Below are 21,351 nucleotides of genomic sequence, written 5' to 3'. Positions count from 1 at the left end.
ATTAAAAAAGACATTTGGGTCTCCTTCAGTGAAAATCACAGATGGGCTTCATTCCTGACTACCTCATATGTGCAGCCAAAATGGTAATAAAGATTTAACACCACTTTTGTCTCCCTTAGGAAACACTACTCTTGATTCACTGGCATGCCTGTAGTCATATCCATCTGTTAGGATGGCTTCATGCCCACTTAAAAACTGGCATGCCAATTTAATAAGGACATAGGTGTCATCTGAATACAGATTTAGAGCAAAGCCTTAAAAATAAGATCAGTGAACAACAGTCATTCAGTGAGGAGAGACTTCTGATGGCAGTCAGTGCTCTGTTAAAGCACCACGCCTCTTCACAAAGGACATCTGTTCACAACTGCAGGCATCTTTCTATTAAAAGTCTTCCCTCTTCGTTATTTGCCATTTAAGTCTCTGCTGGGAGCCCAGAAGTCATGAATTTAAAATTGGATGTATTTTACTCATTGCTAAATCTAAATTCAAATTTCACAGTTTAGATAAGAGCCACAGAAAGGGGAGGTACCATAAGTTACCTACAGACTCTGACAGCACTGTAAGATGAAAATTCTTTTTGTCTCCTAGAATATAGAGTACACAGGAAGGAGAAACACAGTGGTTGATCTGTGAAGACAGCACACAACACTGTTGCTGACCATTCAAAGCAAGTGTCAGCAAGTAAGGTCAGATACAGAATAGGTACAGTATTAAGAGTCACAGCACACCACTGTGACCAAGCATAACACTGCAGAATACATCCACTTCCCAACTTCAGTGAGTATCTTAAAAGTTTTGTCACTCCTCACAGGAGCTGAGTAATGCCACGTATTGTAACGCAGCCAGAGCAACATCTAACGCTATCTTTGCTGTAGCCAAAACAACAATGTAAGCGTTCAGTGCCTTTTCCAGCTTGCAATCATTACAGTCTGCCAGCCTGCCACAAATGCCTGTCAGCATATCCTCTCTGGCAGATCTAAAAATTTGCCTTGTGTTTGGATTATGGAATATTGATGAATTGCAACTTACATGTTTCCACACTTCATTTAATTGACACACAAAATTTTGCTAAAGTAACAGCTTCCTATCAACTTCTGTAGTATGTTTTTGTTCTCTTTTTCTACTTGAAGTAGTTGTAAACAGTTTTTACGCAAACATTTAGAAGTTCATTGTTAAAGCTAGTTCACCTAACTTGATTTAGATTTCCCTCCATATATCAAGATTTTTTAAAAAATATAACTGAAACAACTGCCAAAATGGGTCAAGTCTAACAAAAAGTTACCAGTAGCAATATTGAGCATGCCACCTACTCTTCCATAAACAGAAGAAAATAATGGCTTTAATCTACATGTGTTCATCACAAATGTATGCAGATAAAAACCTATAGATATGCATATGCCATCCTTATATATATATCAAAATATTGCAGGAATAGAACTGGCAAAAAATGAATACAGGATTTGAAGTGATGCTTTAAAGGTAATGTACACCTAAAAACACTACTGCATATTACAAAAAAAGGAACGAAAAAACCCACCCTAATCTCATAAGTGTGTTTCTTAAATAAATCTTTTCAAAGGTAAGTATAAAATTCAAGAATGAATCCACAGGAAAGATTTTGTGTTTCAATAGAGAATAATTTTAAAGGAATTTATGAACAGTGAGTATTTTCAATTTTTTCCCAGTAACTAAAAATTGGAGAGTCAAATGCATTAACTATCTCCTACTTTCAAACATTTTTAAAAGTTAATAAGTTGTGTTGAAAACAGTGCAGGAAAACAATCACAGAAAAATGAGAAATAAAACTTTGGCTTAAGAACTCATATCAGTAGGAATACAATTTAAGATTACTAGAACAATTAAAATCAGTATCTATAACTCAATTCCGGTAATAATAATTAAACTGAAAAATGCTTAATTAGAAATTAGTGTTCCTTCTACCTTTTTTTTTTTAAACATTTTTCTTAACAGTCCTGAAGGTAAAAACAATACACGTTTTTCTAAATCTTTAATTGGGTTACATAGAAGATTGGAGAGAGACTTGATATTGATTATATGCCACCATTTTAACTCTAAAATTTTTCTTAGTTGACCCTGACTTGTGCATATCTGAAATCACAAGATGGACTTACAGCTGGATCTTTAAAAGAAAATAAATAAATCAAACATTACATTCCTGGTGAAACATAGGCATTTTAAAACACAGATTTGCATTTCCTGACAGATCATAGCCCACATAACAAATTCAAACCTTTAGAAAGAAGAATTCCGAAGAACATGAAAGTAAAAGTCATTATCTTCCTGTTTTTCTCAGACAGGAAAGTTCATTAGTCTAGCAGGACAATCTTAGATTGCTGAGGCTCTACTGTACAAAAACATAACATTACCAAACCCATTTACATTTACTTCATGCTATATTACACATGCCATATTACACTTCACTCATTTTATTTTACCGGTTCTGCTTGAATTTAATATTACAGTATTTAAGATCAGAATCTAACTGAAAAAATGCCACAGTTTAACCTGTATATAACAAATAACACACACACAAAATTCATAGCACAGGACCGACCAATTGACAGTTTTCCTCAGCTGCACCTCAAAAATTTCTATGTGCATTACTTTTTAAGGAACAAATCTCATCTCTGACTTAAATCTTTGCTCTTTTAGATCACCAACACATGAACTACCGATACTTTTCAAGCAGTGAAATGAAAGAATTGGAGTATTTCACAGGTGAAACTCAGTAAAGTACACATGAATGTTAGGTAACCAAATTATGGGTGCGTGCAAGTACCTATCTTCTTTAAACAATAGTACAATAGCAAGAGTTCTTCAGTTAGGGGAAAAAAAAAATACTACAATCTCAGCATTTCTTCTGGCACCTGGCAAATTAACCCCTACTGCTAACATATGTCTCTTGCTGCTGGCCTTCCAAAATCAGCAAGTGGTTTGCATATGCTGAACACGCAGTAGCTGTCTACAGCCACAGTGAGCAGAGGACCTGGATTTCAAGCCAAGAGACTGAAACTCTATTCCCACCCCTGCCAGTGACCATCTGTATGACCTACTTAGAGTTTATATTCTTTCGAGCAGATCTCACAGTGTTCTGCTACAGCACAAACTCCTAGTCAGGAGTGGACCTCTAGAGAATACGAAGTCAAAAGCATCAGCGTGAATACATACACATATATTCAAGCATTTTATATTCATTTCACACCAACAAAAAACAATTCTCCCAAGGCTAACTGATTTACAAATTTCAGCATAATATCAGTGATTATTCCATGGTCAACTTAGAATAAAAATCTAGCTCCAAATACTGTAAGTTCATAAACGCTAACTACAATAAAAATCGCACATAATTTGTAAATAGCTATGTCTTAACTTGGTGATCTCTCAAAAAAGGAGACATGGTCAGGGAATTTTGCCAATACGTTTCCTAAAAAACCCAGTGATGCATCAAAAGTAGTTTTACATGGAAATGAAGCAATTCTAACAAAATTTTTCTTTGGTAGGTCCAATAAAGAATTTCACGAGAGGGAGAGAATTATCTATTACATCCCACTATACAAAGGGAAAGATATATGAGAGGAGACAGTTTCTTACATCATACATGAGACACCGAAAGCCCATTAGGGGTGCTTATGCAGGACAAAACAATAATTTGTCTCCCTCCGATATTTTTAAATAATGAATTACCAAGTGATCTAAAAGGAAAGTATCAAAAATTAAGTTTAAGAAGATTTCTTGTCTTCTGATCAAGAAGGACATAATATTGTCTGAAGACAAAACTGGATAAATGTCTGTGCATGAGCTCACACATTCTGTTAGAATGTTCCTAAACATTACGGTGAAAGTGCACAAGCAGTTGAAAGCATCAGTCTTCCTACATTCAGCCACTCAAATACCTGAACCACCATAGTCCCTCTAAGCTGTATTATAGTTACAGAGTAGGAACAAGAAATCAATGCCTCAACAAAAAAATCTGTCAATGTAATTTAAGGGCTTGTAAAAGTGCTGTAGTGCTGTGGAGCTTTTGAAGATCAATTATAGCAGCAGTCAGCAGGACCATGCATCCTATCTGATGAAAGCACTCTGTTCCATGACAGTATGCAGTGAGAACTTTTGAATGCCTGGGAATACATACCAATAAATTCAGCTTAACCTCAAGGCTTCCAACTTCAGGTTCATGTGTAACTTATTTAATAAAACCAAATTTCACTGGCTTTTTTTTATTTTTTGAAAAGACATTTTCATGTTTTCACAGGTCTACTTCCTTAGAAAATGCTGTGAACGTCAATGGGTAAAGGAAAAGAAATACCAATATATGAAATCCAATTAAATTTTAAAGACAGTACTATTGGGAATGGAAATAAATTAATTGAACTGGAACTGTAGTGAACTACATGGAAAGAGACTAAACACTAAAGCTTGGAGAAAAAATGGATAATTTGAAACACATGCAAATTAATAGACTTCATTGTAATTAGCAATGTAGTCAAATATATTCCATATTCATGGCAGAAAAAAATACCACCTGTTCTAGATAAATGTGAATTTTAGTTAATGATACTGCTGGCAATCTTACCTTAATTATCATGCTGCATCCTATTTTGTGATACACTACATATGCTTTCATTCTTGTAAATTACCTTCCACCTCATTGCCTGGAGTAATGAATCGGGCATTGTCTACACCCTGCAAACACAGTTGGTTCTCTACCCAATTAATTTTAGAATCAATTGTATTTAATGTAGAGCAAAAAAGGATCTTTGGAATTTTCTATTTTCAACCATGGCAATGTACGAGAAAAAGGACTTGTTTGTTATTTACTCTGCATAATATTACAATAGCACAGTATAGAAACTTTTTCATACTGCTCTAATATCAGAGATGCTTAATTATGTATTGATCTTTTCACATTCTTCATTGCCTGCCCTTAAACATGTTGTGGACTTTCCCCTATGGTAATTACAACTTGAAGGTTAAATCCAAGCAATATGAAAACAAAACACACATGCAAATAATCATAAAATATCTGTTAGATATGAACAGTCTCATGAAAAGGAAAATATACTTTTAAGAGTCTATTTGACCCTGACTGGGTTGCACTGAGGATAGTGAAAAGGTATGCCTGCCCCTCTCCCTGCACCCCCAAGAAAAAAAGAAAAAAAAAAAGAAGGAAAATCGTCAGTTTCAGGTATGTATAAATTTTAAACTCTACAATAACAGCAAGAAGCAGTTTTATTCTGCCACTTCATCAAAATACGCAAGTACAAAATCTTTAAATTAATATTCTCTAGTTAGCAAGAATATTCTCTGGCTAAAACAATATGTCATGATAAAGCTAAAATAAATCAGGCTTGTTTTAGCTTTATTTTAAAATTACACCAACTTGATTTCTCTATTTTGGGCAACTGCTTCTTCAGAGGACTGTCTCTTGTTTTAAACTAATAATTTAAAAAATCAATCTATTTACTCAGGCTCCTCTATAAACAACAGCATCAAGTATTACTATATAGTTATACACCAAGTATTACAGTAAATGCATTTTACAGTAGATCTTGCATATGTTATCACCATAAGCATATAAACAAGCTGTTAATTTCTACATATTATCAAATGCATACACTTTAACTGTCAATTACTAGTGCAAGTTTGGATCACAATGACCTACTCAGATATACAGGATCCAGTGCAAAGCAGCTAGGCTGGCAAATGGTTTAAGTATTATATGCTGCCTTTACGGTCACAGCTGCTTGGTTTTGCTGTCAAGTGTTTGATATGTTAGCAAAAAATAGGACAGAGAGGTTTTGGATGTAATTTATTTCTTTAATTTACAAATTTAAGATTAAATGAATCCACTAACTACCTGTCTGGCAAAAATTAAAATGTATTGATTATCTGGTCAGCAGTATATAAAAACCACCATTTATTGTTTTTATAAAAGCTCCTCAGAATTAGAAATCCTCTTAGCAAAATTTCTTATTCATTATCACCTTAAAAATATAGACACAGAAAACATATACCCTTTTTAAATTCACAGCATATTCCGAGGTAGACATTTTCCATGATATACCAGCTATATATTTCAAGACATCAGAATAGCTGCATTTACAAGCAAGCAGTAATCTATTACTATTATTTATCTGCAAGCAGTAGAAGCTTTACAGAACACTTTGCATTAACAGACCATAGCTAAAGCAAAGGCCTGCTAAACACATGAAACAAGCACCACAATAAGCAGACTATGTATCTTCTTTGGAATCCAAACCCCCACTCTTTTCTCTTCTGGAGCATACATCGATATGGAAGAAAGAAGCTGTGGGATGTACGCTAAAAGGAGTAAGATGCAAGTCAATAGAACTGTGAAGCACATAGGTTATTGTATGCTCAGCTATTTTCCTTCTGGATCTTTATTAGGGCTTTATTCCTTATTATACGAGCATGGGATCTGCTGTCTTGACCAACACTCCTGATATATGAACCAGTAACAAATATATTTCAATAAGACAAGTTTCTTTAAAGAAAAATTATCAAACCATTGTTATTCCACAGCAATGCCTGCTCTCATTCTGTCTTCTAAAATTCTGAGACAAAACGATAAAAAGTTGAGGTTTTCTTCCAGAAAAATAGTATTTGACTGGAGACTAACATATCTCACTAAAAGCATAAAAGTTAGCAAACGGTAGATTAAAACAAGTAATATCCTTAGTACTATCAGAACTTGAACTACTCAGCTGCTAAGTCTCTAACTGTTCTTGCAGATAGCAAAGCAGCGGGTTTACTGCAGATGAACCAAACCTTTCATAACCTGAGAGTTCAGGCTGGTATGTTATATATCTACAGTTTGCACAGAAGATTGTTACTAATGCATACGTACACACACACAAAAAAAATCATATTAAACACAGTCAAGGTAACTGACTGAATTCTAATAAGATCAGGAGTTTAAGAGAGTGCATTATTTTAACCTAAGAGTCTTTCAGTTTTGTGAGAGGATATTTTTCCTTCCGGTATAAATGCTACTCACCACAAGGAGCAGAGATAAAACTAAGACTGGCACTTCTATCTTAGAAGCAGCAGCAGTAAAAGCAACTGGTAATGCAATGATATATCAGACTTTACTTGTAAAATCAGTATCTGCAGATACCCAAGCTATTGCTATTTTAAGTCCCACGGATTCAAACAACCTTGAGTCTTACACATAGTTTAAAAAAAAAAAAAATCACAGCTGATGACCAGAAAATTATTAACATAAATATAAATTAAAATGCTATCTAATTTAATCTAAACAAATCAACTATGTTATTTTCTTCATTTTGTCCAGGAAATCTATAATGGTCTCAAAACACAACACACAGAGCTAATTATTGTTATAGCATACAATATACATTTCAGTCTCCATAGAAAGCAACACGGGTCTTTAAATAAAGTTAAATTTTTATCTGTCCTAGCTAGCTAGAACTGCATCACTCTTCTGGCAACACAGAAGAATGAGATGAGCAGAGCAGTCCTCTCACTCCAACTCACGCTTAGTACTATTTGCTATCCACTGTTATAGTAGAATCATTATCTACAAATTGCCAGAAACTGAAATTCTGACAAAATGGACATCTATCTGAGTAGCTCATGTGCCTTTCAAAGTTCTGGAGGTTTTCTACACAACAGTAAGATGCTGAGAGAGAAGCAAGCCATCTGGTCCACAAGAGAGGAGACAAAACACTTAACAGTGAAGATGAAGTCAATCATGTAAAACTGGTCTTCTCTGCAAGGACTCCTTCAGCAAAAATTCCCTTTCTGTGATAATATGAAGGAAGACTAAGCACAAGGCCAATAAAGACATTTCAGTACCACTTATCGCTCCTGTTCTGAGAGTGGAGAAAGACAATAAGTTCTGATAAAGTTTAAGAAACATCACAATTCCTATAAATGGAGATGCTGCATTGCAGCTGAGCTATACGACAGCATAATCAGACTTTTTTTCCTCTGCCCAAGCAGAAAACTTATATAACATAAGCTGCGTTCACAAGGTTTCCTTTCATGTTCCTATTTCACTATAGAGCTTACAAATTGATTGAAAGGATATATACAGCTCCATCCATCTAAGCATTATATCATAGGAAAAACACACAAAACTGTTCTTCTGAGACCCACCTGCTCCTTGTTCTAGGCTAGCAATCATGCTTTGCACAATAGCCGTCTTATAGAAAGAGGTGAATCCTCTCCAGAGGTCAGACTTCTGGCATTCACACTCTCTCAGTATTAGCTTTACTCAGTTTCAAACATGAATTGCACAAAACATAAGTCAACATTTTGACACCTGTTTATTTTAAGTCTTAAAGGCATTTTATATTTACCTTGTTTTTTAAAAAGGTTGCTGCGTACTATTTCCTTCATGGACTGCACTTTCTGCTTCTGTAGTTTCACTGGTGGAATGCAAGTGTAAAATTCATATAGTAGTTGGCTGCATGTAAAGGAAAAGTGTCATAAATACCGTACAAATTAATTCATCATGTGTTAATAAAGACAGACAGAAAGAGCAAAAGATCATATATTTCTATATATAGTTTTATTCTGCCACTTCATCAAAATACTCAAGTACAAAATCTTTAAATTAATATTCTCTAGTTAGCAAGAATATTCTCTGGCTAAAACAATATGTCATGATAAAGCTAAAATAAATCAGGCTTGTTTTAGCTTTATTTTAAAATTACACCAACTTGATTTCTAAGCATTTATTTCTTTTTAAGACTTAGATTTATTTACCATAGCACATACATTGACAAGAGATCAGTGGCAGGGTAGAAAGAAAACTTTCAAGGAAACAAGATGAGGTTGAACTAGATTTTGCCTATGTTTACAAACATTTGTTACTTTCCATTGTTTTCAATGGAATAGAGATATTCTTGTGGGGGGTGGAGGCAACTTATATTTGCCTGACAAATAAAGAAAGATACTTATTTCAAAATGCTAAAATCAGATTTGATTTTCTGGAATAGGGCTTACTCAAGGGAGAGGTGGGGAGAGAAGAAGAGGAAAAAAAAAAAGATAGATTGTTCCACTTGCTCATTTTATTCACCAAGTTACTGCTTAAGTATTGGGCTGGCATAACGAATTCTGTCATTATGTAAATGGGATGAGAACTCTCTGTTAAAAGCATACGCCCAGAGTTCCACCACTGTCTTGATCAGTACAAACCAGCATAGCTTTGTTGACTTCAACCGATCAATAAGAATTCATTGTGGACAGCAGCGATACATGGTATACACCATGTGATGTATCTGCTAAACCTTCAAAAGCAGCTCACCTTAGTAACTTGGCATCAAAGACCATTTCAACATCATGAAGAACTGATGGTATGTACTTCAAGGCAGCAACCTGATTGATATACATACATTGTGTTAATTTTGCACGTTTATGTGCTTATACAGCATACAAACAATACAAAGCACACCACTGAAACAGACACACACAAGACAAACAATGATAAATTTTGACTTCTTCACTGCGACTGAAATTTTACATGACATTTGAACATTAATTTTACCACAGAGTACTACTCACACAAGGGCTCTTGTGCTGAGGAAATACAGAAGAACTTAAATACAATAGTACCAAGTGGATCATATTCTCTTTGTAGACCACTGGAAAGGCCAAAACCATCTTTGTAGATCATGTTCTCTTTACAGACTAAGACTGTTGTTATGATGCAAATATGTAAACCAAGCATTGATCAAAGCAGGAGGTCTTTGATCATACTTTGGATCAATTCCATCCCAGAAATGTGCCATGCAGGAGGCAGAAGTCAGGGCAACGGTCATCTACCCAGCCCAAAAGCTACACTTTATGGAACAGATGAAATGCAGCATCATCTCCCTAACCACCTATCTGCAGGTAAGCTATCTGACGCTTTCTCTTATCCTATCAATTTCTGGAGGTATATTTTCACAGAGTAGTGGAATAATCAAAGCTTAAAAGATGACAAGGGTAAGAAAAAGACACATTACTCTTCTTACACTGTCATCGTTTAACCCCAGCCAGCAACTAAGCACCACGCAGCCGCTCGCTCACCCCCCCCCCCACCCAGTGGGTGGGGGAGAAAATCGGGAAAAGAAGTAAAACTCATGGGTTGAGATGAGAACGGTTTAAAAGAACAGAAAAGAAGATACTAACAGTGATAACACTAATAAAATGACAACAGTAATAAGAAAAGGATTGGAATGTACAAATGATGCACAGTGCAATTGCTCACCACCCACCGATCAACACCCAGTTAGTCCCCGAGCGGTGATCCCCTCACCCCTACTCCCCCAGTTTCTGTACTAGATGTGACGTCACATGGTATGGAATACCCTGTTGGCCAGTTTGGGTCAGCTGCCCTGGCTGTGTCCTGTGCCAGCTTCTTGTGCCCCTCCAGCTTTCTCACTGGCTGGGCTTGAGAAGCTGAAAAATCCTTGACTTCAGTCTAAACACTACTTAGCAACAACTGAAAACATCAGTGTTATCAACATTCTTAGCATACTGAACTCAAAACATAGCACTGTACCAGCTACTAGGAAGACAATTAACTCTATCCCAGCTGAAACCAGGACATACATAGACAAGAATACTTAAGCAGATAATTTTCAGGCTCAAAATCATCAATAATATTTAAGGCTAACATCCGTAAAGACTAACTTGCAGTACGCTGTGTCATAAAGTTCCTTTGTAGATTGGAAGTATTTAGCCTCTACAATACCTGTTGAAGGCACACATAGTGAAAAATCTTGCAATAAAAAGCAAAAATGTTAAACATATTTAACACTTGCTGGGCCACTGTCCACTCATTTCTCTACTTATGCTTTAGATATTAAGAGCTGCCTACAGTGATTTTTACATTCACTAAATGACCTGTGACTTATCTTCCCACTAACTAGCTTGTATTTCTCAAATACTTTACATATCCAAAAGGATATGCCATACTTCTTGGCTGAGAGCTGTAACAAATGCCAAGCAAAAACAGACTCTGTGGTTTTCAAAGCATTTTTGGTAAAGTGTAACATAATTTGTCAAAAAGGAGAACCTGGCCACATTGATATAGGTTTGAAGCAGGACATCAGTCTCTTCCTTCCCTCCTATCTTCCTATTTCAATAGGTCACCTACAGTAGACCCTTTTCATGGAAGTTCAAATCTGTATAAAGATGCTGTGCAATCACTGATTGCAAAACAAAAAAAAAACAAAAAAAAACATTTTGCCTATCTAAAAATCTAACCACAGCATCAATTTTTGGTTATTGTGCAAAAATTCTTAGCAAAAAGCTAATCTGCTGCCATTATGAACTTAAAACTGAAGAAAATAGATTTAATCATATCAATTACATTCGCATGCTGCTATAAATCCAACCATAGTAAAGAGAATCAATTTACAACATTTGAGTTTCACTAACCTCTTCTTGGTCCAGATTATGAGAATTACAAAGGTAATAACAGCTTTACTTCATTGTGCAGTTGCAGGGTGTAAATTTCTACTAACATTTTGCTGAAAACTAAGTTACAGTAATGTGAAGTCTTCTATTACTGATATAGCTCTATTTTTCACAATAGGCCTGTTCCACCAATGATACATCCGGGGTTAGTAAAAAAATTAGAACAAAACCCAAAACTATGCATTACACAGATGCTTACTGTCTTTTCTTCAACAAAATATGGTATATGCTACAGGACTGATTAAACAAGTTATCCAATAAATGCATGCTGAAAGTGCACAATTTCTTTTCACTCAGAATAGTGGAGTTTACTGCCCACCTTGAAAACAGGAGTAACTCTTGGTTTATGTCATCTGTTTATAGGGACTGTAATAAAACAGTAAAGATCACACTTTCCATTTTACACTGGCAAAGCACAAAGCCCAAACAGAAGTATGTTTCCACTAGCCCCTGAAGTCTTTACACGTTTTAAACTACAATAAGGGGTAAACTGAATTAACTACAAGCAAATGTCATTTTTAATTATGAACTACCACTACACATCATAGGAAATCTAAAAACACTGTAAACCTGGAACCAATGGAACACAATTCTTGACTACTTATGTCTCTTAAATTCAGCATAAGGCAATTTAAGTTACAATAAGGTAAACAGAATTATTTAAACCTAGAGTAAGCCACTAATTCCAAAAATTATCAGAAAATTTTCTACACTGCACTCATTGAGGTAAGTTCTTGAATACTTATGCTTGCCTAGACACAAGCTTCGCATTGATTTCAACTGAAAACATTTCAGGTTTCAGTTACATGCTTTCAAAATAATACTATAAAAATCAGGTTACATCTCTCATACCAGGTTTCAGAAACCACTGCTGTAAAGTGATTTGGTAGTTTCTATGAAGAAACAGCAAAAGTCAAGGGTTTTAGCATGATAGGGCAAAAAAGCTACATCTTGCTAATAATCACATATGGCCACATGCCACAAGAGATTCTCCTGTCATTTGAACAAGGCTCAATACTGCTCCTGTTTTAACTGCTAAGCTAAATGCTTCTCTCCTGTAGAAGAAACTCAAGAGGAAGTTTGCAAGTAAAGTCCCAAAAGCTTTCTTGTATCATGAGACCCACGTCTTCATCCTACAAAAACCTACTCAACAACAACAAAATCTAGATAACCTCCTGGAGTCCACGAAAAGTCACAGGACTAATTCTCCCAACAGCAGAAGCTCTATCAAGAGCTGTCATTGAATAATAAAACAGGAACTGGAAAAAAGTGCTGATATTCCATGGGAATGCTACATCAGCTCAGTCCTCCATCTGATGTAAAGCCACACTAGTCTGGATTTTGATGAAATGGAGTAATCAGGGTAAGGAATCTTATTGTGATATGCCCACTATCCCTTTAAAACAGACTAATTGTAATTTCTTGTACCACTTTCATCCCTTTCCTAACTGAAGAAAAAAAGGTTAAGCAACCCTGAAATGATATCAGACCAGAAATAATATCTCATTTTTGGCTCCTGTGCAGTAAATTCCAACTCAATGTATAGATATCTATCAGAACCATGTTGCATGCAGTCAATAAGTCCTTGAATTTCAGTCACAAAACATGATAAAACATGTAACAAAATATTAGAATCTGCATTTCCTGAGATTTTATAACTTGGTTTCAAACAACAGGAAAATAATTTGAACTATCGGACTGTCGTGGTTTCAGCCCAGCCGGTAACAAAGGACCACGCGGCCGCTCGCTCACTCCTCCCGCCCCCCTCCGGTGGGATGGGGAGGAGACGGAGGAGAGAAAAGAAAAAAACCTGGAACCTCGAGGGTTGAGATAAAGGCAGTTTACTGGGACAACACAAAGAAATTACAACAACAACAACGGTACTAATGAAAGAGTATACAAAAAGAGTGATGCACAGTGCAACTGCTCACCACCCGGGACCCGACGCTCCGCCACTTCCCCCCACCGAAAGTCAAGCCCACCCCCCGGCCCGCTCCCCATTTATATACTGAGCATGATGTGACATGGTATGCAATAGCTCCTTGGCTAGTTCGGGTCAGCTGCCCCGGCTATGCCCCCCACCTCCCAGGTTCCTGTGAAAATTAACTCTATCCCAGCTGAACCCAGGACACATACAAAGATTAGTCTAAACAAAAACTTTATAAACAAGCATTGCAAATGGACAAGATGAACATTTAAAATAAACACTAGTCGCCCCAGAGTATCAGTATTTCAGCTTGTTCAGGACATTAAATTCACGTACACGAATGAGAAGACAAGAGCTATGATAGAGTGTATTAAGACATACAACATAAAAGTAGAGCCTACTCAAATACTTCTAGTAAGAGAGAGTGTGAGGAACATGGCAAGGCCAACAGGAAACTGAGCACATCAAAAGTGCAATCAGCAGTGGGAGAATGTTAGTATGAATATACAGTTGAAATGACAAAGACCAAGGAAGAAGTATTTTTCTTTCCAGTTACCAATTTGAAATTTTAATATGTTGATGGTTTGACAAGCTTTTGGTCTTGTCACTAAATAAGAAACTGTCTACTGTTTCCTCAATAGCTATCAACATCACAGTGCTTCTATACTGAAACTTTCAACAAAGATGAAACTGCCACCCCAAGGAAGAGGCTTGGAATGAAGCCTATCTAGACTCAATATATCCTGTATCTCTACAGAGCAAATTCCTTGTTAAAAACTTCGTCTCATCTTTTTTGGGGGTAGGGAGGTTAGAATAAAGACAATCAGAGACAGCTTGCTTTGGCTCTCATTTAGACCTTTTAAACAACATAAAGCTATCATTCTATTTCCGTGAGCTTCCACTGTAGTAGCCAACTTAAAAAAAAAAACAAAAAACAAAAAAAACCTATTCAGGTCTTGATTCAAAAAGAAAGTTTAGTCTGCAGCAAGGTTGTATAAAGTATTTCAAACTGGCTCAATGCTGGCTTAAGATGCATTCAGATGAAGTCATTCCTCTGCAGATCTTATCCCCACATTCATACATAAATCCAGGAAGGTCAAAGGAATGTTTAAAAGCTGCTACCACTTCAACAAAAAGATTATATCTTCTACTACCTTAGCCATTATTAGCTCCTTGAAATAGGTTGGGGAAAAAAGTTGGGGGTTTTGTTGTTTGGTTTTTTTTAAAAAAGAAACAAACACCCGTACACAAATACCTGTGGTGGGCTAGAAACTTGTCCTAGCCCCAGTTTTACTTCAGCAACGTGTTGTTCCTTGCTCTTCACGCAACAAATACTATACGAAGATGCTGTACAATAGCAGCGTCTGAATTTCATTTTACACCAATTCATAGTTACTGTGAAAGATGTTTGATAAAGGATAGGGCCACCAGTGGCCACAAAATATTTCAAGCAGTACTCCACTGACACTTGGTCTATTGTGCTGTCTGCCTTCCCACATATTCCCTATTCTGCACTTGTATGAGGAGGGAAATGGGGAGGATATGGCTACCATTTCTCTGCAGATCTGTAGTACCAACTGAAGTACAATAACAAGTACATGCCCTGCATTCTTTTAAACTCCGAAGTTGCATTCACAGTAATTGCTACAAATGATGCACTATGGACACAACTGAACACTGCCCTTAATGAAGTCATAAAAATCTCCTAGTAATCGGCACAAGACCTTCTGCATTCTTCAGACCTTAGAGATTAATTTTTTAAGTGGGATATAGATAAACCCACAGCATTGCAGAAAATTTTTTCTTACATACACAATATACTGTTAAATTTACTTTAACCTTTACTCCTGACCAAGCTTATTTTCTTAGTTGCCCTCTTCTGCAACATTACGTTACACATATTCATAAAATTCAAGTACCCATGAGATGAAAAGAACATTCAAAGAAATCATCAGTGCTCTGTTTCTAAGTCTAATTTTATTTGCTATCAAGGCAACTTTAACAAGTTACTATGCCATCCCCTATTGTACACCACAATCAAAGCATCACTGTCAGTACCTTTCTAGCATTATTCTCTCATTAGTAACCTATGCATCTCTGTACAGTTTTAAGTTCTTATAATCTACTGCAGCAGTACGGATGGGTCAAAAATGTGTGGGAAAGAATTATTTTCATACTTTTCAATACCACAGACAATTTCGTATTCCTATGTTTCTATGACCTTGAGAACATTTCATATAAGGTTTCTGAAAGCATGCCTAGAATTGGGAGTACCACTTTCTAAAATCACCACCTAGGAGCAAGCTGGGTATAGCTGACATTTGCAATAGACAAGACCATCTGAAGGTCAAATGTGATGTGTCAGTTGGGGGACAGAATAGTTTTTGGAAAAGACACCAGAGCTTGATCTGTAATTTAAGGTTGAGAGCACAAACTTGTCAATGAAAGGGCACACTCACAGACTACAAATCAGACATCAACAGTATGACTTTATAAAAACACATCATCTGAAATTTAAAAATAATTCATCAAATTTTATTCCCCAGAAATATAGGTTGATTTACACAGACACAAAACATATCTGCAGAAAATGATGTGTCTTCCCTGAGAGCTCAAGAAAGGAAAGAAGGTACTAACACCTCCCTACTCCCCCTCACCCCCAGATTCTCCCTTGACCAAACTATTTGTAGGTTCTGGAAATTTATTTCCAGGTTTCCAGATTTCAAGAAGTCTACCCTCAGAAGTACAGACTTTAAGAAAAACTATCTCTAAAAACTACAAAAATTCATCAGCAATGGCTACAGAGAAACAACTGATAAATGAAACAGCTATAACATCATCCCTGCCAAAATAAATTGTAAAAAGTTTTAAGTCTAGTATGTAGGAAGATCAGTGCCACCACCAATAAGTCAGTATAAGTTCTGAAATGATTGTTCTAAATAATTACAAGAAAAATCTGTGAAAAGTCTCTTAGAAGGAGGAATTCTTACCCTTCACATGCACACTGATACTTGCACTAGTAGATTTATAACATTCCCAATCTCGACTACAAGGGGCAATCAAAAAGTAACATCCCAGGACCTGAAAGCAGGTCACTCTCCAGTTCATATGGTTGCTTTCAAACATCAGCAAAGTTAGGATATTGAAATTATAATCCTAATTGTAGTAAAATGACTTCATGCAATGCTGAAGTTGAGAAGCATTTGGTCTGTCTGTTGAAACAAAAGGCATAACTTCAGCAATTCCAGAAGAAAAAAAAAGCTAATTTTGATTTACATGTAAATTTTCAGTTTACCAACAGTAAATTAACAATTCAGTCTTCAGCTGTTCAAAGCTGATATAAACAGTACTGCACAACAAACCAGATAGCTACCCTTCTCAAAGCTCAGGCAGTAAAATAAGTCAAAGCATCTATCCATTTCAGCCAACTTTAGAACAAGAGATTGAAAAGCTAGATTTTGAACTTTTGTAAATTTATACAGCATGTAACAGATTAGGAAGTAAGATATCACTCAGAAGATAAAGTTAAATTGAAACAATAAAGTGCTTCTGGCACTGACTAGGCTGTTTCATATGACATGTAATTTTATAAACAATCTTTTCCTGACTCAATTAATATTCAACACGAGTCTGAGTATGATTGCTATCAGTAAAAATGATTGGGAAATTACTACTGACTAAAATAGTGAGTTCCAAGTTTTAAAAAGTCACTAGCAGAGACCAAAGACATTTCAGGTTTCAAAATAATTCTTGAAATCTTCTAAAGCTAAACCTCATAGGTATTTGGACAACCAAGGGTGAAATAAGAGTTAGGAATTCACATTCCAAGGCTCTGCAAACTAGTTCATTTTAAATTTCAATATCCTGAGAAACCCAATTATTTTAACTTTCTTCAGGGCTCCTAAAACTTTCTTCTCTATTATCTTCAGAGTGTAATCCACTTGAACTCATTCAATTGACCCTACCAATTTGTGTTGCACTTTAATTCATATCAATGATAATTTCAGATGTGACAGATTTAAGACTGTTCTGATATTCTGATTATTTGTTTATTTTTCCAATAGGCTCTGTGAACTTTCCTCTCTGGGTATGCAAAGTATAAGACCTATGAAGTCCTGTGTGTTTGTAATACCTCTGAATTACCTGTCCCTTACCCTGCAAAGTTAACTTCGTACTACAACATCTATCACTGTCATCCCAAAACTTAATATGGGGGCTGAGGGGAGGGAAATCGGTGTTGGTTTTAGGCAGAGAGGCAGACTTATGAATTTATTACTACCTGTTTCTGCTCTGTCTCACGCAATGCAGAAGTCATCTCCACTTTTCTGGCCTGTTATGGACAACTCTACCTACCGGAGCAGGAGTCTCAAGTATCATAACTGAAGTCTCTTCCAAATAGGCACAGAAAAACATATTGTCCATTGTGAAAGCTACTATGACTGAGATGCCTATGGAGTTTATGATGGAGTGTTTATTTATTTATTTATTTATTTATTCCCCCCCAGTAAACTTACTTCCAGCAGCAGGAACTAAACTACAGTGGGACACTTCTCATTCCATGCCTCTCCTACCAGAATTCTATAACATTAAAGCAGTAGTTTTTATTTATTGTATGCAAAGCAACCTCTTTGTAGGTTTCTTTGAGAAACACACCTGTATGAGTTAGCAGTAGTGGGGACAACAGCAAAATTATGATATAAACCAGTATCTCAGATCTGCCATGAAATGTTTCAGCTAAAAAGACAACTTAGAGTAGCTGGTGCAGATTTAGATACTTAAAAGCCCACTAGTGCTTCATGGTTATGAATAAATATGATCCATCTTTCACAACTGACAGCACTCAACAGAAAACCGAAGTATTCGTGCTTAAGATGGTATTGAGCAAAGCATAACTGTTAAAGAGCTATTCTATCTTTGAAACATGTTTACTTGCTCATTAAAATTAGCATAGACTTGTTTAGTCCTTGTAAGAGATTTCAGTTATATTTTCAAGGTTGTGCTATTTCTTAAGAGCATCAGCAAAGATATACTATATTTTTGCTAAACGTGTAATATTAAGAACTAGCATTAAATATGGAAATATGGGAATCACAGTAAGCACAATTAACATTTGTCAGTATGTCCAATGCCATACTGCCATTAGTGTTACAATACCACCTGTTTTTAAACACACTCATCAGCCTTTTCAGAGTCAGCATTGTGGCTTGCAAACCCATTAATGTGTCCCAGCAACAGTTAAACAAGCAAAACAGCCTTCTACAACTATTTCCTGTCACTCTCAAGAAGAAACTACCCTGCTTATTAGAGGAAACACAAACGGACAATCCCATACAACCACTTTGAGATTAAGGCAGGGAGGCATGCAGTGACATGACACGCCTCTCCTGAAGAGCATAAAAGCCTCCAAGATCTATTTGTTAAGTAGCATATTAATACAGTACAAATACCACATGAACAAACATCATTATCCAAACTATCTCTTTCAGTACTACTTTAGAGCAAAGACTTTTTTGCTTCTTCCAAAGTTTCTCCTGCTTCTGATGTAGTGTCTTTCAAATGTAGGAAATTCTGAGGAAGACCTCTACAAAACTGTCAAATAACGAGTATCTGAATCATTTTCAAATGCATTTAGAACATTACTATAATCACAGCATTATACAATTAAAGTAATATTTACTTCTTTAGCTCTTCTGCAGTTGCACATTAACACTCCATGCAAAATGTCAGACAATACAAATCTCAAGAACAGCCACCTGAGTATTTATTCAAGACAGACTTTTTCACTGGCTTCCACTTCTAGTGTAAGTCACAGCAAGAGGAATCAAAACACAAAACCAGAGGAAAAGTCAAGCCCAATTAAACACAATGACAATAAAGAATGTATGAAACATTGATGTTTTAGTTGTCCAATAAAAATCTTCTATTTCCTACTTTATAGGAAGCCTTGAGAGTTTTCTATTTTAATATAGAACTACATACCAATTATTTGATATTAATTATCTTAGTAGCTCCTTCTTTTCTAATTTTCTTAAAACATCAGATTCCAGAGTGTTAGAATAACTAAGATTGACATGAATGGGAAACCTTGATCCTATTTTCAGCTGTTTAAATAACATACCTCCAAAAGGCTGATACTATAATTTTTACTTTTCAAACTAAGATGGTGGAATCCCTGTTTAGCATTATCTGAAGAAACTCAAGAATTAAACATTCAGCTCCCACTGGAGGTTTCATTTAATTGGATTCCTTGAAAGATTCCAGCATCTCTGTTTTGGTTCTTTCACTCACTACATTCATAAAATTATATAAATGTATCTTCTCCTGACCTTTTCAATCTAGGCTTAAAACTTTTAGACAACTTAGTCTTCCAATAAAGGGAAATTACAAAACGAGACACAAACGATCAATTTCTTAAGAGTGTCTTTTCCTCAATTTAAAAAGAACAAAACCAAAAAGCATACAAACCAAAACCATACAAAAAGCCAAAACCAACTTCTTGCCAAGCACACACCAACCTGCAACAAAATGGCAGTTTTATGTTGGCTTTTCATCAGGTTGTTGATGGATTCAAAGAGTCTCCTCATTGATTCTTCAAATTCTGTTTGTTCTTTGCCTTCATATAATCTGTTGAGAGATGCAATGCGTTATCCTTTCAGAATCAGGAAGTTTCATAGCCCTAAAATGTACCAGATTTAACATTACCTTAAAAACACATTTCACAAGTTGATCCAATATTATGTACACAGATATTTCACCAATGGGTTCTATCTGCTACTTACTGTATTGTGTAGAAATTCTTCAGCTTGAATAAAACATAAGCATTTTCACTTTTTTTAACAGCCTCTAAAGAATGACACCTCCCAGATTTGAGCTTATAAAAAAAAAGTAATTTCATTTTCAAAGTAACTTACATGCCAAAAACAATTTGATTTTTTTTCCACTACAACTGAGATACTTTAGGATAATTTTCACATATTATCACTGTTTCTTTCTTCTGCTGTTACTGCCACTTTTTCAAATAGCTATTTTTACTTTCCCCATTAACCAGTCTGCTTTTTGAAAAAGTCTCAATGCTTAAAAGTTAAAAAGTGAATTTAAATTAAACTCACTCCATTATTTCTTCATTCCCTGTCCTAAAGTTTGAATCTCGCAGATTATCTCTCCTGTGTTGTTCATACTAGCTATTAATACGAAATACTGCTTACATAAACAGTAAAAAACACTGGTGACATGTTAAACTAGTTACCTGAAACAGCTGTCAAAAGTTAAAGAAAAACAACCTAAGAAAAAAGCCAAGGTGATAGAAGCCTGAAATGTGTGTAGGATACTGTGAACTAAATGCTGCACCTCCTGTGTACTGTTTTCTCTATTAGAAGAGAAAAATCCCTCTTCCTATATTCCTATATTCCTTCGTGTATTCCAGTGTCACGAGCTTTTCTTTTCAACTTGAAACTTAAGTCCTTAAGAGAACTAAAGGCAAATTAAGAGCTTTTGTCTACAGCAAGGAAAAATCAGAACTGCTATTAATACAGTGACTGGCAAGAAGCTTTGAGGAAATGAAAACACTGAGAGGTATGCTATTCAGGCCCATGGCCTCTGCACTGTTTACGTCAATGCTTGTCAATGAGATTTAAGTCAGTTACTGGAAAGGAACCCCAAGATCGAAAACATTAACTGGAGAGGAAAAAATTATATATACATGTATACAACATACACAATGCATACTACTTGAGGTATGTTCCTACTGAGGTGATTTTTTTACTGTATAAAAAATACATACCAGAAAAACTTCCATGTGAAAGCTATCTTGAAACAAATAAGTTTCAGCACAAGCACACTGACATAGAAAAGTTGCCCTATTTATTATCAAGTGGTATTTTAGGAGCTTGGTTTTTGGTTAAATGATTTAAATTCTTTTAACATAGTGGAGATCGTGGCATGTGGGGGCT

The 21,351-nt window shown here is 35.8% G+C and overlaps 1 protein-coding gene across 1 annotated transcript in view; it reads right to left on the bottom strand.

Moving 5' to 3' along the window:
* Positions 1-21,351, bottom strand: part of DOCK2 (dedicator of cytokinesis 2) — a 211,433-nt gene that overhangs the window by 146,708 nt on the left and 43,374 nt on the right. Inside the window, exons 23-25 of the mRNA XM_010579143.1 lie at positions 19,918-20,026; positions 9,317-9,387; positions 8,367-8,473 (exon numbers count right to left, since the gene is read on the bottom strand). Coding sequence (XP_010577445.1) covers positions 8,367-8,473; positions 9,317-9,387; positions 19,918-20,026 — 287 coding nt within the window. The remainder of the gene's footprint in view (positions 1-8,366; positions 8,474-9,316; positions 9,388-19,917; positions 20,027-21,351) is intronic.

The sequence above is a fragment of the Haliaeetus leucocephalus genome, unplaced genomic scaffold, assembly GCF_000737465.1.
Source record: "Haliaeetus leucocephalus isolate CR32 unplaced genomic scaffold, Haliaeetus_leucocephalus-4.0 Scaffold656, whole genome shotgun sequence".
Classification (NCBI taxonomy): Eukaryota; Metazoa; Chordata; class Aves; order Accipitriformes; family Accipitridae; genus Haliaeetus; species Haliaeetus leucocephalus.
The sequence above is the reverse complement of the archived record's forward strand: the minus strand, read 5'-3'. Positions and strand labels throughout refer to the sequence as shown.